This window comes from Entelurus aequoreus, linkage group LG14 (genome assembly GCF_033978785.1).
Source record: "Entelurus aequoreus isolate RoL-2023_Sb linkage group LG14, RoL_Eaeq_v1.1, whole genome shotgun sequence".
Lineage (NCBI taxonomy): Eukaryota > Metazoa > Chordata > Actinopteri > Syngnathiformes > Syngnathidae > Entelurus > Entelurus aequoreus.
The window spans coordinates 43,075,716-43,094,934 of NC_084744.1; the positions used below are offsets into that span (position 1 = coordinate 43,075,716).

Genomic DNA, 19,219 nt, shown 5'->3' on the forward strand with positions numbered 1-19,219 from the left:
GCCAATTTGGCGAGACCCCGCAACATTGTCCGAAGTCTGCAACTTCACACCACTTTTTGGCCATCGCCGTCATTTTCGCCAAACAAATTTGTCTCTGAGCAGCACTTAAACACACACCGTCTATTCCAGTGTTTTTCAACCAGTGTGCTGTGAGATACAGTCTGGTGTGCTGTGGGAGATTATATATTTTCACGTAATTGGGTTAAAAATATTTTTTGTAAACCAGTAATTATAATCCGCATATGTGCCGTTGTTGAGTGTCTGTGCTGTCTAGAGCTCGGCAGAGTAAGCGTGTTATACTCTTCCATATCAGGAGGTGGCAGCAGGTAGCTAATTGCTTTGTAGATGTCGGGAACATTGTTTGTCGTGATCACAATATGCAGACGACAGCGGGAGGCAGCTTGCAGGTAAAAAATTATCCAATGCTTAAACCAAAAATCAACAAAAGGCGAGTGCCGCTAAGAAAAGGCATTGAAGCTTAGGGATGGCTATGCAGAATAAAACTAAAACTGAACTGGCTGCAAAGTAAACAAAAATAGAATGCTGGACAACAGCAAAGACTTACAGCGTGTGGAGCAGACGGCGTCCACAAAGTACATCCGTACATGACAATCAACAATGTCCCCACAAAGAAGGATAGCATCCGCACAACTTAAATAGTCTTGATTGCAAAGCAGTTGCGGGGAATAGCATTCGAGGAAGACATGAAACTGTTACAGGAAAATACCAACAAGACAGGAAAAGCCAACAAAGTAGGAGCGCAAAGACAAGAACTAAAACACTACACACAGGAAAACAGCAAAAAAACTCGAAATAAGTAAACAGTCAACAGTACACCTACTTTGAGACAAGAGCTATAGTGATGCATGCTTGGTTATGGTTTAAATTCATATCCAACAATTGCGAGAACGACTTTTTATTGTCAATATCGGCTACTGAGTTTAATTTTGTTTTCTGCTGATGGTGTGCCTTACAATTTTGTCAATGAAAAAAATGTGCCTTGGCTCAGAAAAGGTTGAAAAACACTGGTCTATTCAAAACTTGTTTGTTTCTTGTGTAGACAAACGTGTAACAATACATCAACTCTTTATTCAGCACAATTGTTAGCTCAGACCTACTTCCGGTTCCTGTTTACAGTGCTAAGCTTTCTGGGTAATGAAACATTTACTTCCTAGTTTACATTGATTTCAGTTTTATTTATTCAAAAAGGATTTTAATTTGCAAGGCTGACCTCGCAAAGAGGCAACATTTTATGTTAGAGATGTTGAAGTGTGATGATAATCCCTCATTGTCTCTCATTTACCAACAAGAATTACTGCTATAGATCGCTCTCATTAGTTCACAAGCGCTCCGAATGTGCGTGTGTAAATTTGCAGGAACATAAATGAATGTTTAAGATGGACAAACACCTTTCAAGCGTAAAATATACATGGAGAATGTCTGCAACTTGTGGACGACAAAGCAGAAAGAGGACAATAGAGAAGCCTTTGTTGATGTTTCTTTATTTAAGTATAATTATTAATATTATTAGTTATTAATTAAAGCAGTATAGTAATTTTTTGTTTTCATTGACGTATCATTAAATTGACATAGACAACATGGTGAGAGGACAACCCTTTAGGTTGTTATGAAGTTAAAGGCCTACTGGAATGAATTTTTTTTATTTAAACGGGAATAGCAGATCCATTCTATGTGTCATACTTGATCATTTTGCGATATTGCCATATTTTTGCTGAAAGGATTTAGTAGAGAAAATCGACGACAAAGTTCGCAACTTTTGCTCGCTGATAAAAAAAAACCTTGCCCCTACCGGAAGTAGCGTGACGTCACAAGCGGTAGTGCTGCTCACAATTCCCCGTTGTTTACAATGGAGCGAGAGATATTAGGAGCGAGAAAGTGACGATTACCCCATTAATTTGAGCGAGGATGAAAGATTCGTGGATGAGGAACGTTAGAGTGACGGACTAGAATGCAGTTCAAGAGATATCTTTTTTCGCTCTGACCGTAACTTAGGTACAAGCTGGCTCATTGGAATCCACACTCTCTCCTTTTTCTATTGTGGACCACGGATTTGTATTTTAAACCACCTCGGATACTACATCCTCTTGAAAATGAGAGTCGAGAAGGCGAAATGGACATTAACAGTGACTTTCATCTCCACGACAATACATCGACGAAGCTCTTTAGCATGAGCTAACGTGATAGCATCTGTCTCAAATGCAGATAGAAACAAAATAAATAAATCCCTGACTGGAAGGATAGACAGAAGATCAACAATATTACTATCAGGAGACACCGAACCAAACACTGGACATGTAAATACACGGTTAATGCTGTGCCGCCTGTCGAAGCCTGGCAATGCTGTTGCTAACGACGCTAACCTAGCAACGGGACCTCGTCAGAGCTATGATAAAAACATTAGCGCTCCACCTACGCCAGCCAGCCCTCATCTGCTCAACACCCGTGCTCACCTGCGTTCCAGCGATCGACGATGCGGTCGGCGGCCCGGAGACGTAGGAAGTCAAGGTGAGGTCGCCGGCGCTAGTGTCTGCTACACAACAAAGTCCTCCTTGTTGTGTTGCTACAGCCAGCCGCTAATACACCGATCTCACCTACAACGTTCTTCTTTGCAGCCTCCATTGTTCATTAAACAAATTGCAAAAGATTCACCAACACAGATGTCCAGAATACTGTGGAATTTTGTCGAAGAAAACAGAGTGTCCAATAGGGTCCAAACACTTCCGTGGACCTCGCGACGTCACGCGCATACGTCATCCTCCAAAGGCGTTTTGAACCGGAAGTTCCCCGGGAAATTTAAAATTGCACTTTATAAGTTAACCCGGCCGTATTGGCATGTGTTGCAATGTTAAGATTTCATCATTGATATATAAACTATCAGACTGCGTGGTCGGTAGTAGTGGGTTTCAGTAGGCCTTTAAATAGGTTTTGTAATTTTGTGTCTTAAAATCTACATCAATTAAACAAAAATCTCCTTATACCTCTGCACCCTGGTTCCATTATAAAAAAAAACATTAACAGAATGTGTCCCGCATATACTGTATCAGCATTTGTTGAAATAATCAATTTATTGTGTGGTAAATGCTAAGTAAGACAAATTTCAAACATACTGTAACAGAATACGTTAATACAGACTTGAGGAATCCACCATGGTCATTACAGAAACGCTGTCCTATTTTTTCAAGCCAGTGTTAAAAAAAATCTAAATTTTTTCAATTGTCATTTTGAAGTAAAAATACTGCATATTGTTGTTTAACTTGTTTTATTATATTACTTATACTGTGGGAGTAAACAAAAATTCTCTTTTTATTCGACCAATTTTACCTATCGTAAGCAATCATAAGGTACGGTCCAGCCACACTCTATTCACTTTTACTCCAACAATGATTTGAAGAACGATAAATACTGACATAAAGTATGGAATAAGGAAGAACACTGAGGCCATTTCTCATAATTTCCTCCCATAGTCATGTCTAACTACATGACATTTACCACAATGACTCAGATACATTTACACTAACAATAAAACTCACACCAATAAGTCAGCATTTCAAATCATATTTCTATTGAATCAGTGACAAATAACTCAAGGTTAAATAATGTACATATACTGTACTGATTTCACAGCTGGGTTATGAAATCCAGCACATAACATATTCATAGACTATTACTATTTATGAATCAATTGAGGAGCTGCGTTCCAACGATGATCGATGCTGAAATAACTACATTTTGTTCCATTAACATCCAACACTAAAAATTCTCCTCCGTGTGACCTGTTCTCATGATGATTGAGTTCGATTTTGTACAAAATTAAATGCACTGGTAAAATAACATATAAAGGCAGATTTAATCAAATTAAGACAGAGACTACCTACACTCCTAGTGCAAAAATGCAAAATGGTGTATTCCATGTGTGACAGTGTCAGAGAAAGTTATGCATAAGCATCTCATAGCACAAAGCTATGACCACCGAATAAATGGCAAAATCTTAAATCTTGATGAAAAACGTTCTCGATAAAACAATGACATAGACATGTAAAAATTGTGGGCTTCCTCAGAATCACAATCAGAATCAGAAGAGTTTTTATTGCCATTGTTTTAAAACGGGTTCACAAACTAGGAATTTTATTTGGCGCAATCGTGCAACATAAAACACATAACACAGAATAGAATAACATGAGCTGTAACTGAGCTATCAGATTTTGTTATTGTTCATGTGTCTGATGGCCGAGGGGAAAAAACTGTTCAGGTGGCGGGAGGTGTGGGTGTGGACGGACCGTAGTCCCCTGCCTGAGGGTAGAGGGGAGAATAGTTTGTGTCCAGGGTGAGAAGAGTCAGCTGTGATCCGACCCACACGCTTCCTGGTCCTGGAGGAGAACAGGTTCTGGAGGGGTGGGAGTTTGCAGCCAATCACCTTCTCAGCAGCACGTACCATGCGCAGCAGCCGATGCCGACTGTGGCGCTGGGGAACCAGACGGGGACGGAGGAGGTGAGGATGGACTCGATGATTGCTAAGTAGAACTACACCAGAATCTCGGTCGGCACCTTCAGTTTTTTCAGCTGACGCAGGAAGTACATCCTCTGCTGGGCCTTCTTGATGAGGGAGCTGATGGTCGGCTCCCACTTGAGGTCCTGGGTGATGGTGGTGCCCAACAAACGGAAGGAGTCCACAATGGAGACGGGGGTGGGAGAGTCAATCAGGGTGAGGGGGGATGGTGGGGCTGTGACTTTCCTGAAGTCCATGATCATCTCCACTGTTTTCTGGGCGTTCAGCTCCAGGTTGTTGAGGCTGCACCAGGACGCCAGCCGGTCCACCTCTCTCCTGTAGGCGGTCTCATCGCCATCCGAGATGAGCCCGATGAAGGTATTGTCATCCGCAAACTTGAGCAGTTTTACGGACTGGTGACTGGAGGTGCAGCAGTTTGTATACAGGGAGAAGAGCCAGGGGGAGAGTACACAGCCCTGAGGAGTACCAGTGTTCGTGGTTCGACAGTCCGAGACAATCTTCCCCAGCCGCACGTGCTGTCGATGATTGCTGAGTAGAACTGCACCAGAATCTCGGTCGGCACCTTCAGTTTTTTCAGCTGACGCAGGAAGTACATCCTCTGCTGGGCCTTCTTGATGAGGGAGCTGATGGTCGGCTCCCACTTGAGGTCCTGGGTGATGGTGGTGCCCAACAAACGGAAGGAGTCCACAATGGAGACGGGGGTGGGAGAGTCAATCAGGGTGAGGGAGGATGGTGGGGCTGTGACTTTCCTGAAGTCCATGATCATCTCCACTGTTTTCTGGGCGTTCAGCTCCAGGTTGTTGAGGCTGCACCAGGACGCCAGCCGGTCCACCTCGCTCCTGTAGGCGGTCTCATCGCCATCCGAGATGAGCCCGATGAGGGTATTGTCATCCGCAAACTTGAGCACTTTTACGGACTGGTGACTGGAGGTGCAGCAGTTTGTATACAGGGAGAAGAGCCAGGGGGAGAGTACACAGCCCTGAGGAGTACCAGTGTTCGTGGTTCGACAGTCCGAGACAATCTTCCCCAGCCGCACGTGCTGTCTTCGGTCTGTCAGGAAGTCATTGATCCAACTGCAGAGGGAGTCGGGCACGCTGAGCTGGTAGAGCTTGTCTCGTAGCAGTCCAGGGAGGATGGTGTTGAAGGCAGAGCTGAAGTCCACAAACAGGATCCTAGCGTAGGTTCCTGGGGAGTCCAGATGCTCCAGGATGAAGTGGAGGGCCAGGTTCACTGCATCATCCACAGACCTGTTGGCTCTGTAGGCGAACTGCAGTGGGTCCAGAAGGGGGGCGGTGATGTCCTTGAGGTGGGGCAGGACCAAGCGCTCAAAGGACTTCATGACCACAGACGTCAGCGCAACCGGCCTGTAGTAATTAAGTCCTGTGATCCGTGCTTTCTTGGGGACAGGGACAATGGTGGAGGTCTTAAAGCAGGACGGCACGCGGCATAGCTCCAGAGAGGTGTTAAAAAAGTCAGTGAAGACATGAGCCAACTGATCCGCGCAGTGTATGAGAGTGGAGGGGGAGACACCATCCGGCCCGGGGGCCTTCCGCGTATTCAGCTTCAAGAACTGCCGGCGTACATCCTCCTCTTGGATGGAGAGGGCCTTTAAAGTCCTATGATGTTCTTGGAGTCCTGTGATGTCCTTGGAGACCTTTGATCCTTTAAATCCTTTAATTAAGTGCTGGCGTTGGTGGGGAGGGTGATGGTGGGTGGAGCAGAGCTTTGATGAGCTGAAGGCCGTTCATGACGACAGTAATGTGTGTTGAGGCCCTGAGCGAGAGTCCGGTCATTTACCTGGGGGTTTTTGGGCTTATAGTTCGTAAGGACCCTTAGCCCTCTCCAAACGGCCGCAGAATCATTGGAGCGAAACTGTTCCTGTAGACGGTTAGAGTACACAGATTTAGCTTTCTCCACTTCCCTGTTGAAGTGGTACTTCGCTTCTCTGTAGGTACTCCGGTCCCCGCTTCTCCACGCAGCCTCCTTCTTCTTGCGCAGCTGTCGGAGCTTCGGTGTGAACCAGGGCTTGTTGTTGTTATAACAAGCCCCGGTGCGCGTTGGAATGATGCACGCCTCATTGAACTGAATGTATGAGGTCACAGTGTCCGTATACTCGTCCAGATTGTCCATGGCCGCTCCAATTGCCTCCCAGTCTAGCACCTCTTGAGGGCGTTTCAGTGTTATAGCTCCACCTTTATCGTTAGTTTTTAAGCCAAAATGTGTCCATTCTCCCTTTTCTGTCTATACACTGTGTCTGCTTGTAAGTACTCCGTGATTGTGCGCTGCCGAACATGCTCCTCTGATCGTAAAACCAGCAATGTCACGACGTGACGACGACGCTCCGCCATGCCCGTTTAAAAAAAGAGGTGCGGGGACCGGTACTTTTTAGAGGCGGTATAGTACTGAATATGATTCATTAGTATCGCGGTACTATACTAATACTGGTATACCGTACAACCCTACCTAGGTGCCAAGAGTAATACAGTAAACCCTCGTGTTTTGCTGTTCATTGGTTCTGGGTGTGGTCGTGGTACATTAAATAAAATTATATATTTAATATTTTAATCGCTAGAGCAGACTTTCTATATACATTTAACATTCAAAAATCCCTCTAAACATGAAATAACACCCAGGTAGTCATCTTTATAAGCCGCAAACTTTGAAGTACGATGTGGCGAGGGGTACAATACTCGCTATGCTGCAGTCAGCCCTATAGCCCCTAGCGTGTTACATGGGTAATATTAAAGACCCAAATGGGGCCGCAGACAAAATATTGTTTAGGGCCACAAAAGACCTAATGTTCATCTAATGTGCTCCTGGGTTATATCCCCATGGGAGGCACAGAAGCCCAGCTCCGAGGATTTATAAATGAGAGCATACATGCTAGAGAGAAAAGGTTTCCTACCCTATAATTTAGATATGTAAACACAGTCTATTTTAGATTTGCTAGCGATTTAAAAATATGGTTTCACTAAATCCATGCAATCTTTTTAGTGCATGTACATGTGCTAAATGGGTGTGTATAGGGGATAAAGGAATGGGGTTAGGAGTTCCCTATGAGAAAGCTTATGTATGGGGCTCAAAATATGGTGCTATGCCCGTTTTATAATATTGCTATTTCAAACCCATAATTTTCGGGTCCTCATGGTACTATGTAAGTATTTTCCTCTAACAAACATTGGCAACAGTGTGTGCTTACCGTGAGCATGGCAAACATACACTGGCACACGTTAAAGGCATGTCTCCAGTTGTGGTACAGAACCATCCGGTAGTTTTTCCTGACAGTCAACAGCCATCTGCACAGTGTCTAGAGGGCGGTGCAGAGTAAAGGGTAAGCTGAGCATAAGTGGGGACTTTAGTGTTGTGAACATTTTTAAAGCAAAGATCATAATAAAGAGAGTCCTCACCTCATAGTCAATCTTAAATTTGGGGACCATTCCCAGCTCCATAAACATCCTCAGAGCAGCTGTTATCATGGCATCAACATCCAGGGAGAAATCATCAAAGGAGAGCATGTCAATACCCAGCTCGCACACAAGGGGGATGTTGGCGGCCTGCAGTAAGGAAGGAACACCAGGAGGGAAAGAGGAAATGAGTTGAAAATGAATTTTGGAAAATGGCGAGGTCAGGGGAAGGAGACTCTGAGAGGGCTCAATTTAATGAGGGCATTTTAAAACAAGATTTTACTGTTTAATTTCATGGCTGATTGGAACAAAAATGTGGCATCATTAGTCAAGCAAAAACATTTCACATACATGATCCCAATTAAGCACATCCATTGTGAATTGTTGCCTAATGAGCACAATGGGCTGTCCTAGCTCTGTTGACTATTTAGATAATAATCATTTAAGTAGATCAAACTTCTCGTACACATTATACACACACAAAAAAACACAAAAAAAAAACATTGGAAATTTAGTACAAACAAGAAATAAAAGTTATGGATAAAAAACCTAGGCACTATAATCACTGTGCCATTCTAAAAAAAATAGAGTATTTTAAATTGGGACAGTCTTCACACATTTGCAGACTTAAAAGTGACCTATAAAGTACTGCATGAATTGGCTCCAGATCCTCTGGCAGAGTTTAACAGTCGAAAAAACAGCCGTGAGCGTGTCACTCCAGGCTCTGTCAGAGGTGACTGTTATATTCCTCTGCGCAGGAGCACTTTCAGTAAGTGGGCCTGGTCAGTAAGGAGCGCAAATGTGTGGAACTCAGTACCTGAGGAGGTTAAACTGGTCACAACTTACAAGGCCTTCACAAAAAAATTGAAAATGTGGCTTATCAACGCCTACAGCTGCCAGCACTAAAAGATGAGCCGGTTTTGATGCTAAGATAAATGTTATGTTGTGATGTCTTATTTTATTTTGTATATGTATTGTGTGCTTTTATTTTTTTCTCTCTCTCTTTCTTTTCTTTTAAATTGTAATTTTACTGTTGTTTTTTTTACATCATGGACAGGGGATTACAACTGAAAACTAGCCTTCTGGCTAATTCTGGCTTTTTTAACCATGTGAAGTTATGTGTTTTTATGAAATTGCATTGTCCCCTTTGAAATAAACTAATCTAATATAATCTAATTTCTGTTATGAATGAGGTACAAATGTGGCTGGTAAAATTCCCTCAGCAATGCTCGGCATTCAGGTACACCGTCCACAACCTCTGTCCTAATTCACAGCTTGCGGTTATAGCAAATGCCAGCCAGGTTTGTTTACTGACGCCACTGGCACTTGCAGTCAAGCGCACTCAATAAGGATCCATATGTAGAGCAGTTATGAAAGAAGGAAGGAGGGCGGAGGATGCGGGGTGTGGGGGTTTATGCAGAACACAGCGCTGAAGGGATCACACAGTCACACCATGAAAAAGCAAGGTTCCTATTTTGCCGTAATGGTCACAGGGGAAAAGCCTTCACTTGGAAATGTGGGAAAATGTATGTCGTATGTAAAATGTCTTTTCAGTTTGAATTATTATTTGTTTTTCACAAAGAATGCAGTGAGAGCTCGGTTCCATCGATGTCTGTTATTGGAGTCAAACACCACAATTTTGAGAAAATGTTCAATATTCTATGTTGGGAATCTATAATTGCATGCTAAGACTGAAAGTAGAAAAGAAAAGTCTGCTTTTTAACAAAGTTAATGAGAGATTATCATCTAACGAATCTACACTATGTTAATTAAAAGGTCCCCTTCATTGTTAAACACGTACAAGCGCTGTATACTAGTACAGTGGAATCGCAGTTTTCATAGGCCCCTACTTTTCATCAGATTTGGGTTTTTTTTACAAAAAAAATCAGCCAAAAGTTTGCTCCAGTTTTTGTATACAATCTTGGTTATTGTGCGGCTAAACGGCCACACAACAAACTAGATACAGTATTGTGATATTGCGATATGCTGCGATGTCCTACATAGATCAACCATTAATTTAAAATGCAGCTTCAAATACAAGTTGTCAATATACACTAGGTGACTTCAATAATAGTAATAATTATTGCGTGGCGAAGTTGGAAGAGTGGCCGTGCCAGCAATCTGAGGGTTACTGGTTCAATCCCCACCTTCTAAAATTCTAGTCACGTCCGTTGTGTCCTTGAGCAAGACACTTCACCCTTGCTCCTGATGGGCCTGGTTAGTGCCGTGCATGGCAGCTCCTGCCATCAGTGTGGGAATGTGTGTGTGTGAATGGGTGAATGTGGAAATAGTGTCAAAGCGCTTTGAGTTCCTTAAAAAAAAAGGCAGAAAAGCGCTATACAAGTACAACCCATTTACCATTTTAATTAATATCATAATAATAAAATAGTAATAATGTCATACACCCAAAAATCTTTAGTTTTAAACAGTCCTAAATTGTATTTGAGTTAAGTTATATTTTCTACACTGTATAGAGTTACTGTATTGTATTTTATATATATACTGTGACCAAAAGAAAGCTATGTACAGTAGGGGTGTAAAATAAACCCAAAAAAAACAAAAAAAATTCTCTTGAATGGAGATTCGAATTTGTAAAAAAAAATCTTAATCGATTCAAACTAATATTTTTTTTTTTTCAATCTGTCCTGTCCAGCCACTCAGGCAAATCATATTGTTGACGTAGATGCCCATATCTGCTCTACAGATTTACTTTAGAAATAAGAAATATTGGATACTTGGCTTGTTTTCTTTAAAGTAATATAAACATTTATCAGAGCCTGTCTATTTTATGGAGGAATGTAGTTATGATAGAAGTGGCAACCAAAGTTATTAAAAAAAAGTATTGATTTTTAAATCAAGAATCTTTTTGAGTCAAGCACAGATTCTGAATCGAATCGTTACCCCCAAGAATCGAATCGTGTGGTGCCCAAATATTCACAGCTCTAATGTACAGTGAGCCGCATTCAGGTAGAAATCTTTGTCACAGGAGCTGTTGTGCCAGGATTGCAATGAGGGGGAAAGTCAGCCCACAATTCAGACGCAATTTGGATGAAGAACTGAGTGCTCCATGTCTGACTTGCTGCTCTTATGTTATCTCTATCTACAGGTCAGCAGGGATGTGATTTCAACTTAATGAAAAAAGTACATACCCCATTCATCCAAATGAATCACTATGTCTTTTTCAGTCACTGTGTTATTTGGTCACCACAGTAATTACAACTTGTGTTCACATCCACAGGAACCACATGGGTTAGCCTACTCTATACAGTATTTACAACCTTACTAGTGTTCACTTCACAGTCACATCTAGTTATTTACATTATTTACACATTACTTTGGTTCATTCACACATTACTTTGGCATTTTTGTTTCAATGGCTCTGACATGAGCCTTCCTGGCAATTTTCTGAATAGATTTTATAGCCAATTTCTGTCTCTTTGACTCCCTCTCCACTTCTAACTGCTCTAAATGCAAAAATCATAAATAGTACAAACAAGGTTTATTATATTAGCTAACTTCCTTTATCTGAATAGCCATTTGTGATGTATTGCATGCAATAACAAATAACTTGCAGTCATGTTGTTTATGTTTCAAAATGATTCAACTATTCAATGTCAAAATATAAACAGTAGAAATAATGAACAAGATGTCAGCTACTGTCTTGTTCTAAAACCCCAATGAAAATGAAATTCAGCATTTAGACAGGCTATACTGCAGCAAAAGTCATAACATGTCTGCTGTTTTCAGTGCATAACGAGGCAATAATGCGCAAATAATAGGCTGTATGTTATAAATGAATATATATTTTGATTTCGAAGAAATAGCGATTGTTGAAGGACCGAAATTGACGCTGTGGCGTATTTGCTTAAATGTTACGTAAATTGCGTAAGTTGTTTTCACACTTTACTTGAAATGTAAACAGTCAGCTGGAAACAAAATAGATGAGGCCTGCAGTGTGAACGTAGTATATAGGCCGTTCCCCTTCCACATCGGGCAAATATAACAACAATAACCCTATTGTGACCACCTTAAGGGGACACACCCACCCGGGACATAAATAAGGAGATATCACATTTAAAATTTTAGAACTAAAGAAGGTATGGAAGGTGAAATGTCTTCAACAATCAAGAAAGGTCTAGTTGCCTTGATTTATCCTTTGCAGAATCAATTGAAAGGTAGCATCACCAATACAATACTTATTTTTATGTTTTTTTTAACTTAAATTTTAACATCTGGTTAGTTTGGAAAATGTGTTTGAATCCTATGTCAAATTCACTGAATTGCATAACAATTACACTAGCCACAAAAAATGTGTTTACTTGTATATTTCATTTACATAATTGATGAATGCTAATGAAAAACTAACGGCCTGATCTACTAAGATCTCAAATATCACATGCTAAATCGTGTGTGCAAACTATAAAATCGTACGGACTATTATTGTGCATGTTGCGAGTGATATAGTAAGACTGCGTGCATAATTGATAAAGAATGCAAAAATGGTGCTGATCGCCCATTTTACAGGCTGTTACTATGGAGACACTCATTTTCCTCAACATTTATAGCATCAATTCTACCTAATGTATTGAATTGACAATAAAGAATCTTTAAAGTCTTCAATTATATGGTCCAACCTGTGGCGTTTGATCACGTTGATGATATGCAGCGCACAAATATTATATGTACCACCTTTTGTGGGTACATGTGTTTTGGCTGTATTAAAACACAATCAAGACAAAAGAACCTAGTTGAAGCACACTGAGATGCGCTGCTGTGGTGTGATGGTGCGTCAAGAATAATCCAGATGCAAGAAAATGCATGTTGCGAGACGTTTTTTTTTCATATCGCCTAATATATGTCCTTTTAAAACCATTAAGTCATCCAGCATGACCTATGTCTAATATTTTAATATGTTGACACATCTCACCACAATACTCACCTTTTAGACATACTAAATATAGATGCAAAACAACGGCCACAGGACAATTTTAACCTTGATAAATCACATTGCGAGTGCTAAAGGATTATATTTGCATTTCTTCCTCCCAGTATTTTGTCCTTTCCGATAATCGGCATATATTCTGCATATAACTGAAAACAGACATGCTCAATGGATTGCACTCTCTATTTTGCTCATTATAGAGACGCAATCCTCTGCATGCAAGCTTAGTAGATATACCTTGCGTGCACTATCAAGTTTGTACGCGTATTAATACACGCAAAACTTGAGTGGATCATGCCATAAATCATTTTCGAGAAAGGTGGTGGTGGGGTAAAGCATAAAGCGTTTTTTTTTAACAGTGCACTGAATTAATTGAATGTAAATAGGCTAATGATACAATCAATGATGATATCTGCACCTAAATTAGCATATTTTCAAAAATAGAAAGAGAAATATGCCAGTTTTTCACACAGATCCATGTTATTTAATGTTTTTATTTATTTAAAAAAAAAAAAACTCATCTCTCACAACGCTCAAGAAACCTAATGAGTTCCTGTATGTGCCCCCATTGTTTTCCTGAAAAAATATAATGGGCTTCCCTTAGCCCATGCTTAAGCCACCACATGCTTTCATGGTCCTTCTATCTTTTTCATCATCCAACTGACCAGTAGAGAAACAACCAAACCAAGTGCTGCAAGTGAATATGAATATTGAAATACATCTCCATCCTTGCCTTGAAAAATTGCAAAAAAACTCACACATGGATTGTGAGTCAACTGTAGACTTCACAGTGGATAACAATACCGTAGTAAAAGGCATTTACCTTGAATTTGTCTACTTCAGTCTTGGAGCAAGTGGCGTGGTAAGACAGAACCTGAAAAATAATGACAACAGTGTCACTTGAACTATTTTTCAAATCAATAATTCACCCAGTGCATCACAGAGAAGAAGCATGAAGCTTTGGCCATGATACTGAACATCACAATTGCAGCACTTTAGTTATAAGCATCTGGGAAAGTTTTGACTTTCCTCCAAGTGGGCGCCTATCATTGTGATGTTTCCTTTATTTCCCGAGGAAATATCTTGCACAAAACTGCAGTTGCTTATTAGGTCACAAATGATTATTCAACCCTGCTCTATATCTCTTCACTCGCCAAATCCCTTATTCATGCATCATTTCTATATACATCTGCAAATGAAAGTCTGCTTACTGGTATGATGCACCCAACCACTTTCATTGTTAAGTAATGTTGGATGGCGACATAACACTGTGAGGAAGATCAGGGATTGTGTTGCCTTTCCTCTCCTTATTGTCAACAAAAACCTATGAGAGAGTGTCATCTATAAACTGAGTTTAGCATATTGTTTTGACTTCTAGGAAAAATGTTGACAAAGAAATGGCAACCAAAAAAAATGTGTTGGAAAATAACCTACAATACAGTTAAACGTAGTTAAAATGTATTTATTTATTATTTATATTCTGACCTTGTTAAATGGAAATATTCTTTGTTGAGTTGTTACAACGTTGTTGTTTTTTTTTACATTTTATAGGACAATTTAGAGTGCAATATTGCACAATTTATTACAACAGTAGTCCCGCGCCACATCGTGTATCAAATTTCAATCACATCACAGATTTTTAAAATCTTTTTTAAAGCATATTCTTCACTTTTTGGTCCTAAATTAAGTATTTTCAAGCATAAAATGGCTAAAAATACTATTAAATATCAATTCCACAGTTGTATTGACCAATCCAATCAGAGCGCACTATTCTGTACTGCGGCCACTGCTTCTATATTGGATTAAAAAAGTGTAAAAGTGACTGAAGGGTGTTATTTCATGTCTAGAGGCTCTCCTAATGTTAAAATGTATTAAAATGTTAAATGATCACCACCTAGTGGTGAGTTGGCAACAATGGTGGGGGAGGATGCCGGACAGACCTGGCAGGTCCAAACGCATTGTGAGGGTCTGCTGGGAACGTCTGGCAGAGCCTCCTGCCAGAGAGAGCTTCAATTCCCACCTCCGTAAGAACTTTGAACATGTCACGAGGGAGGCACTGGATATTGAGCCCGAGCGGACCATGTACATCTATTGTTGAGGCGGCCGATCGGAGCTGTGGCCACAAGGTGGTTGGTGCAGGTCGTGGCAGAAATCCCAGAACCCGCTGGTCGACACCAGTGGTGAGGGATGCCGTCAAGCTGAGGAAATAGTCCTATCTGTTTTTTTGGCTCATGGGACTCGGACAGGTCCCAACAGGCCAAGCGGTGTGCGGCTTCGGCGGTCGCGGAGGCAAAAACTCAGACATGGGAGGTGTTCGGGGAAGTCATGGAAAACGACTTCCAGACGGATTCAAAGCGATTCTGGACCACCATCTGCCGCCGTCTCAGGAGGGGGAAGCAGTGCACTGTCAACACTGTGTGCAGTGAGGATGGTGTGCTGCTGACCATGACTGTAATCGTTGTGGATCGATGGAGGAAATACTTCGAAAACCTCCTCAATCCCACTTACAAAGGAGTGCCCTGGGAATCTGTGGTGGGCTGTCCAATTTCTAGGACCGAGGTTGCCGAGGTAGTTAAAATACTCCTCTTAGCTGGACAAAGTGGTGGGGAGAAGGAAGTCTGGGCTTCTGTGCTTAAGCTGCAGCCCCCTCGACCCGACCTCGGATAAGCGAAAGAAGATGGATGTTAAAACATATTTAGAAGGTCGTAAACAGGTTTTTATTCCCTAGCTTTTAAAATACTTGATTTATGATTAATAATTGCTACTTTGCGGAAATTCATTTATCACGGTCATGTCTGGAACCAATTAACAGCGATAAACGAGGGATGACTCTATAGTTAATAGACTGCTTCCATATAATCTGCTATTAGCTGCATGTAGTAATACTACTGGTATAGTGTAGAGCAGGGGTCACCAACCTTTTTGAAACCAAGAGCTACTTCTTGGGTACTGATTAATGCGAAGGGCTACCAGTTTGATAAACATTTAAATAAATTGCCAGAAATAGCCAATTTGCTCAATTTACCTTTAACTGTATGTTATTATTAATAGTTAATGATATTTACACTTAATTGAACGGTTTAAAAGAGAAGAAAACACGAAAAAAAATGACAATTACATTTTGAAACATAGTTTATCTTCAATTTTGACTCTTTAAAATTCAAAATTCCACCGAAAAAAAGAAGAGAAAAACTTAAAAAAAGAATTCATGGAACATCATTAGCAATTTTTCCTGATTAAGATTAATTTTAGAATTTTGATTATATGTTTTAAATAGGTTAAAATCCAATCTACACTTTGTTAGAATATATAACAAATTGGACCAAGCTATATTTCTAACAAAGACAAATCATTATTTCTTCTGGATTTTCCAGAACAAATATTTTAAAAGAAATTCAAAAGACCTTGAAATAAGATTTAAATTTGATTCTACAGATTTTCTAGATTTGCCAGAATTTTTTTTTTAAATTTTAATCATAATAAGTTTGAAGAAATATTTCACAAATATTCTTCGTCGAAAAAACAGAAGCTAAAATAAAGAATTAAATGAAAATGTATTTGTTATTCTTTACAAAAAAAATAAAACATTTACTTGAACATTGATTTAAATTGTCAGGAAAGAAGAGGAAGGAATTCAAAAGGTAAAAAGATATATGTGTTTAAAAATCCTAAAATAATTTTTAAGGTTGTATTTTTTCTCAAAAATTGTCTCTCTGAAAGTTATAAGAAGCAAAGTAAAAAAAATAATGAATTTATTTAAACAAGTGAAGACCAAGTCTTTAAAATATTTTCTTGGATTTTCAAATTCTATTTGAGTTTTGTCTCTCTTAGAATTAAAAATGTCGAGCAAAGCGAGACCAGCTTGTTAGTAAATAAATACAATTTAAAAAATAGAGGCAGCTCACTGGTAAGTGCTGCTATTTGAGCTATTTTTAGAACAGGCCGGCGGGCTACTCATCTGGTCCTTACGGGCTACCTGGTGCCCGCGGGCACCGCGTTGGTGACCCCTGGTGTAGAGATATAGCCATATACATTGATAAAGTGGGATATACCTTTATGAATTGCATGAATAATTTTAGACAAAGATTTTCTCTGTTAAAATGTCTGGATTGAACATTATGAATAATTTTGGGCTTAACTGTAAGTATTCAATTCTTGGAGGTGCTGTATTCTTACATCCAAAGCCACAGACTGTTTGGCCCAGGACTTCTTCACCTGGTCGTACATGATGGTGTTGTTGATGCCAAGTCCACAAAAGATCACAAATGCCTATGAAAAAAATGCATAGATTAAAAAACCATTTCCAGTGGTCAAGTCATTAAAGATACACGGGAGAGAGGCGTACCTCAAAGAGACGCTGATCTGCATCATCAAATGGTTTCCCATCAAGGCGGTTCAACACCTGGGCCACACCTGTTAAATAAATCAAGATAGATCAATTGATTGATCAATGTTGATTATTCTATTGAACTGATTTTTCAATGGGAATTAAACAGAACACTATATGAACATTACATTTCAATTGTACTTTCAACCAGAAAACAAGTGTCACTGCAAATATATAGTATATATATTAGGGCTTTCAAAATTAACGTGTTAACTCAGGTGCTGCAGAATTGAATTAAATTCAATTACTGCTGCGGGATTGAATTAAACGGAAACGGGACCAGAAGGCTATCCTCCCAAATTTTTTAACAGATTTTGGAATAAGCTAGCCCCTCTATTATTGGACATGTACAATGAAACCTTTGAATCTGGCCGCCATCTGCAAACGCTCAACCAAGCTTCAATATCTCTCCTTTTGAAAAAAAGGCAAGGACCTTTTGTCATACACTTCATATCGCCCTATTAGTCTGCTAAATGTGGACTTTAAATTACTATCCAAACTGCTGGCTTTACGTCTGGATACTATTTTTCCTTCTATTATTAGTGCGGATCAAACCGGGTTCATTCGGAATAGGCACTGCGATTCTAATCTTCGACGTCTTTTCAATATGTTGTATGATGTGCCTGCTCTTAACACTGAAGAGGCAGTGATATCTATAGATCAGTGGTTCTTAACCTTGTTGGAGGTACCGAACCCCACCAGTTTCATATCCGCATTCACCGAACCCTTCTTTAGTGAAAAAAATAAAAATATTTTTTTTTCAAATTCAAGGCAAAGCTATGTTTTTTTACTGGTGCACAAAATGAACTGTGCATGAACATCACCTTGTTCATAGAACAAAACCAACACAGTGCATGAACTCATAACAAATTACACACCTGCAACTCAGTGTGACTTCTGCTGTTGCCTTTGAGAAACCAATCTAAATCTAAACGCCACTCTCATGTCATTTTAAATGATAAATGATCAAATAAAATAATATATTTATTTACACAGCAAAATCTGTTCCTTTTCTACGTTTTCCACCCAGACATACAATACTAGTACACAGCTCATGGAAAAACAATATTTTTTGTTATTGTCATTGTAAGTGGGCCAAAACACTTATATTAGAAAATAATCTCATGGAAATGACAGCTGTCATTTGATTATAATAATAAAACATTTAATTTGTTATTTAGTCAGGTTTGGACAGGTGTGCTCACATGTGCGCCACTGAATGCTCAAGGAGTTTTTGCATTTGCTCACGCATATGGAAAATTAGAGGGAACATTGTTTGAGGGTATCCATAATACGCCAATAGGGAGAAGTTTTTTTATTTACACAATGAGTCGGGTGTGTCTTGACATCCGCGGCGGAGGCTCCGCCGAACCCCTGAAGCCAACTCACCGAACCCCTGCGGTTCGATCGAACCCAGGTTAAGAACCACTGCTATAGATGCTGAAAAGGCTTTTATCCGAGTGAAGTGGAATCATCTATTTTATGTCCTGGAGATATTCGTCTTTGGCAACCATTTTATTTCATGGACTAAGCTCCTATATTCATCTCCTCCTCAGGCAAATAAAATTAAATCCGAATATTCTCACGTTTACCGTTCCACACAACAGGGGTGCCCCCCATGAGGCAATTGCTTTTTGCTCTTGCCATTGAGTTTCTGTCAAAAGCACTTTGTACCAACTCGCTTTTTCCAGGCATATGTAGACACAATGTGCAGGTGAAAGTCTCGCTCTATGCAGATGACCTCCTACTATATGTCTCGGACAGCGCAGTCTCTGTCTCAGCTGTCTTAGGTACTCTCCAAGCTTTTGGGCACGTGTCTGACTACAAACTGAACTTGGGTAAAATTTTAATATTCCCTATAAATTCTGCTGCTAAGAAATATCCTCTGCATAATTTTCCGTTTAAAATTGCCACGCAAAGTTTCACAGACTTGGGCGTCCAGGTCACACATACTGTAT

The 19,219-nt window shown here is 40.1% G+C and overlaps 1 protein-coding gene across 1 annotated transcript in view; it reads right to left on the bottom strand.

Moving 5' to 3' along the window:
* pde11a (phosphodiesterase 11a) overlaps positions 1-19,219 on the bottom strand; it is a 153,225-nt gene that overhangs the window by 49,297 nt on the left and 84,709 nt on the right. The window contains exons 8-12 of the mRNA XM_062069935.1: positions 17,220-17,287; positions 17,051-17,143; positions 13,698-13,748; positions 7,936-8,082; positions 7,728-7,835 (exon numbers count right to left, since the gene is read on the bottom strand). Coding sequence (XP_061925919.1) covers positions 7,728-7,835; positions 7,936-8,082; positions 13,698-13,748; positions 17,051-17,143; positions 17,220-17,287 — 467 coding nt within the window. The remainder of the gene's footprint in view (positions 1-7,727; positions 7,836-7,935; positions 8,083-13,697; positions 13,749-17,050; positions 17,144-17,219; positions 17,288-19,219) is intronic.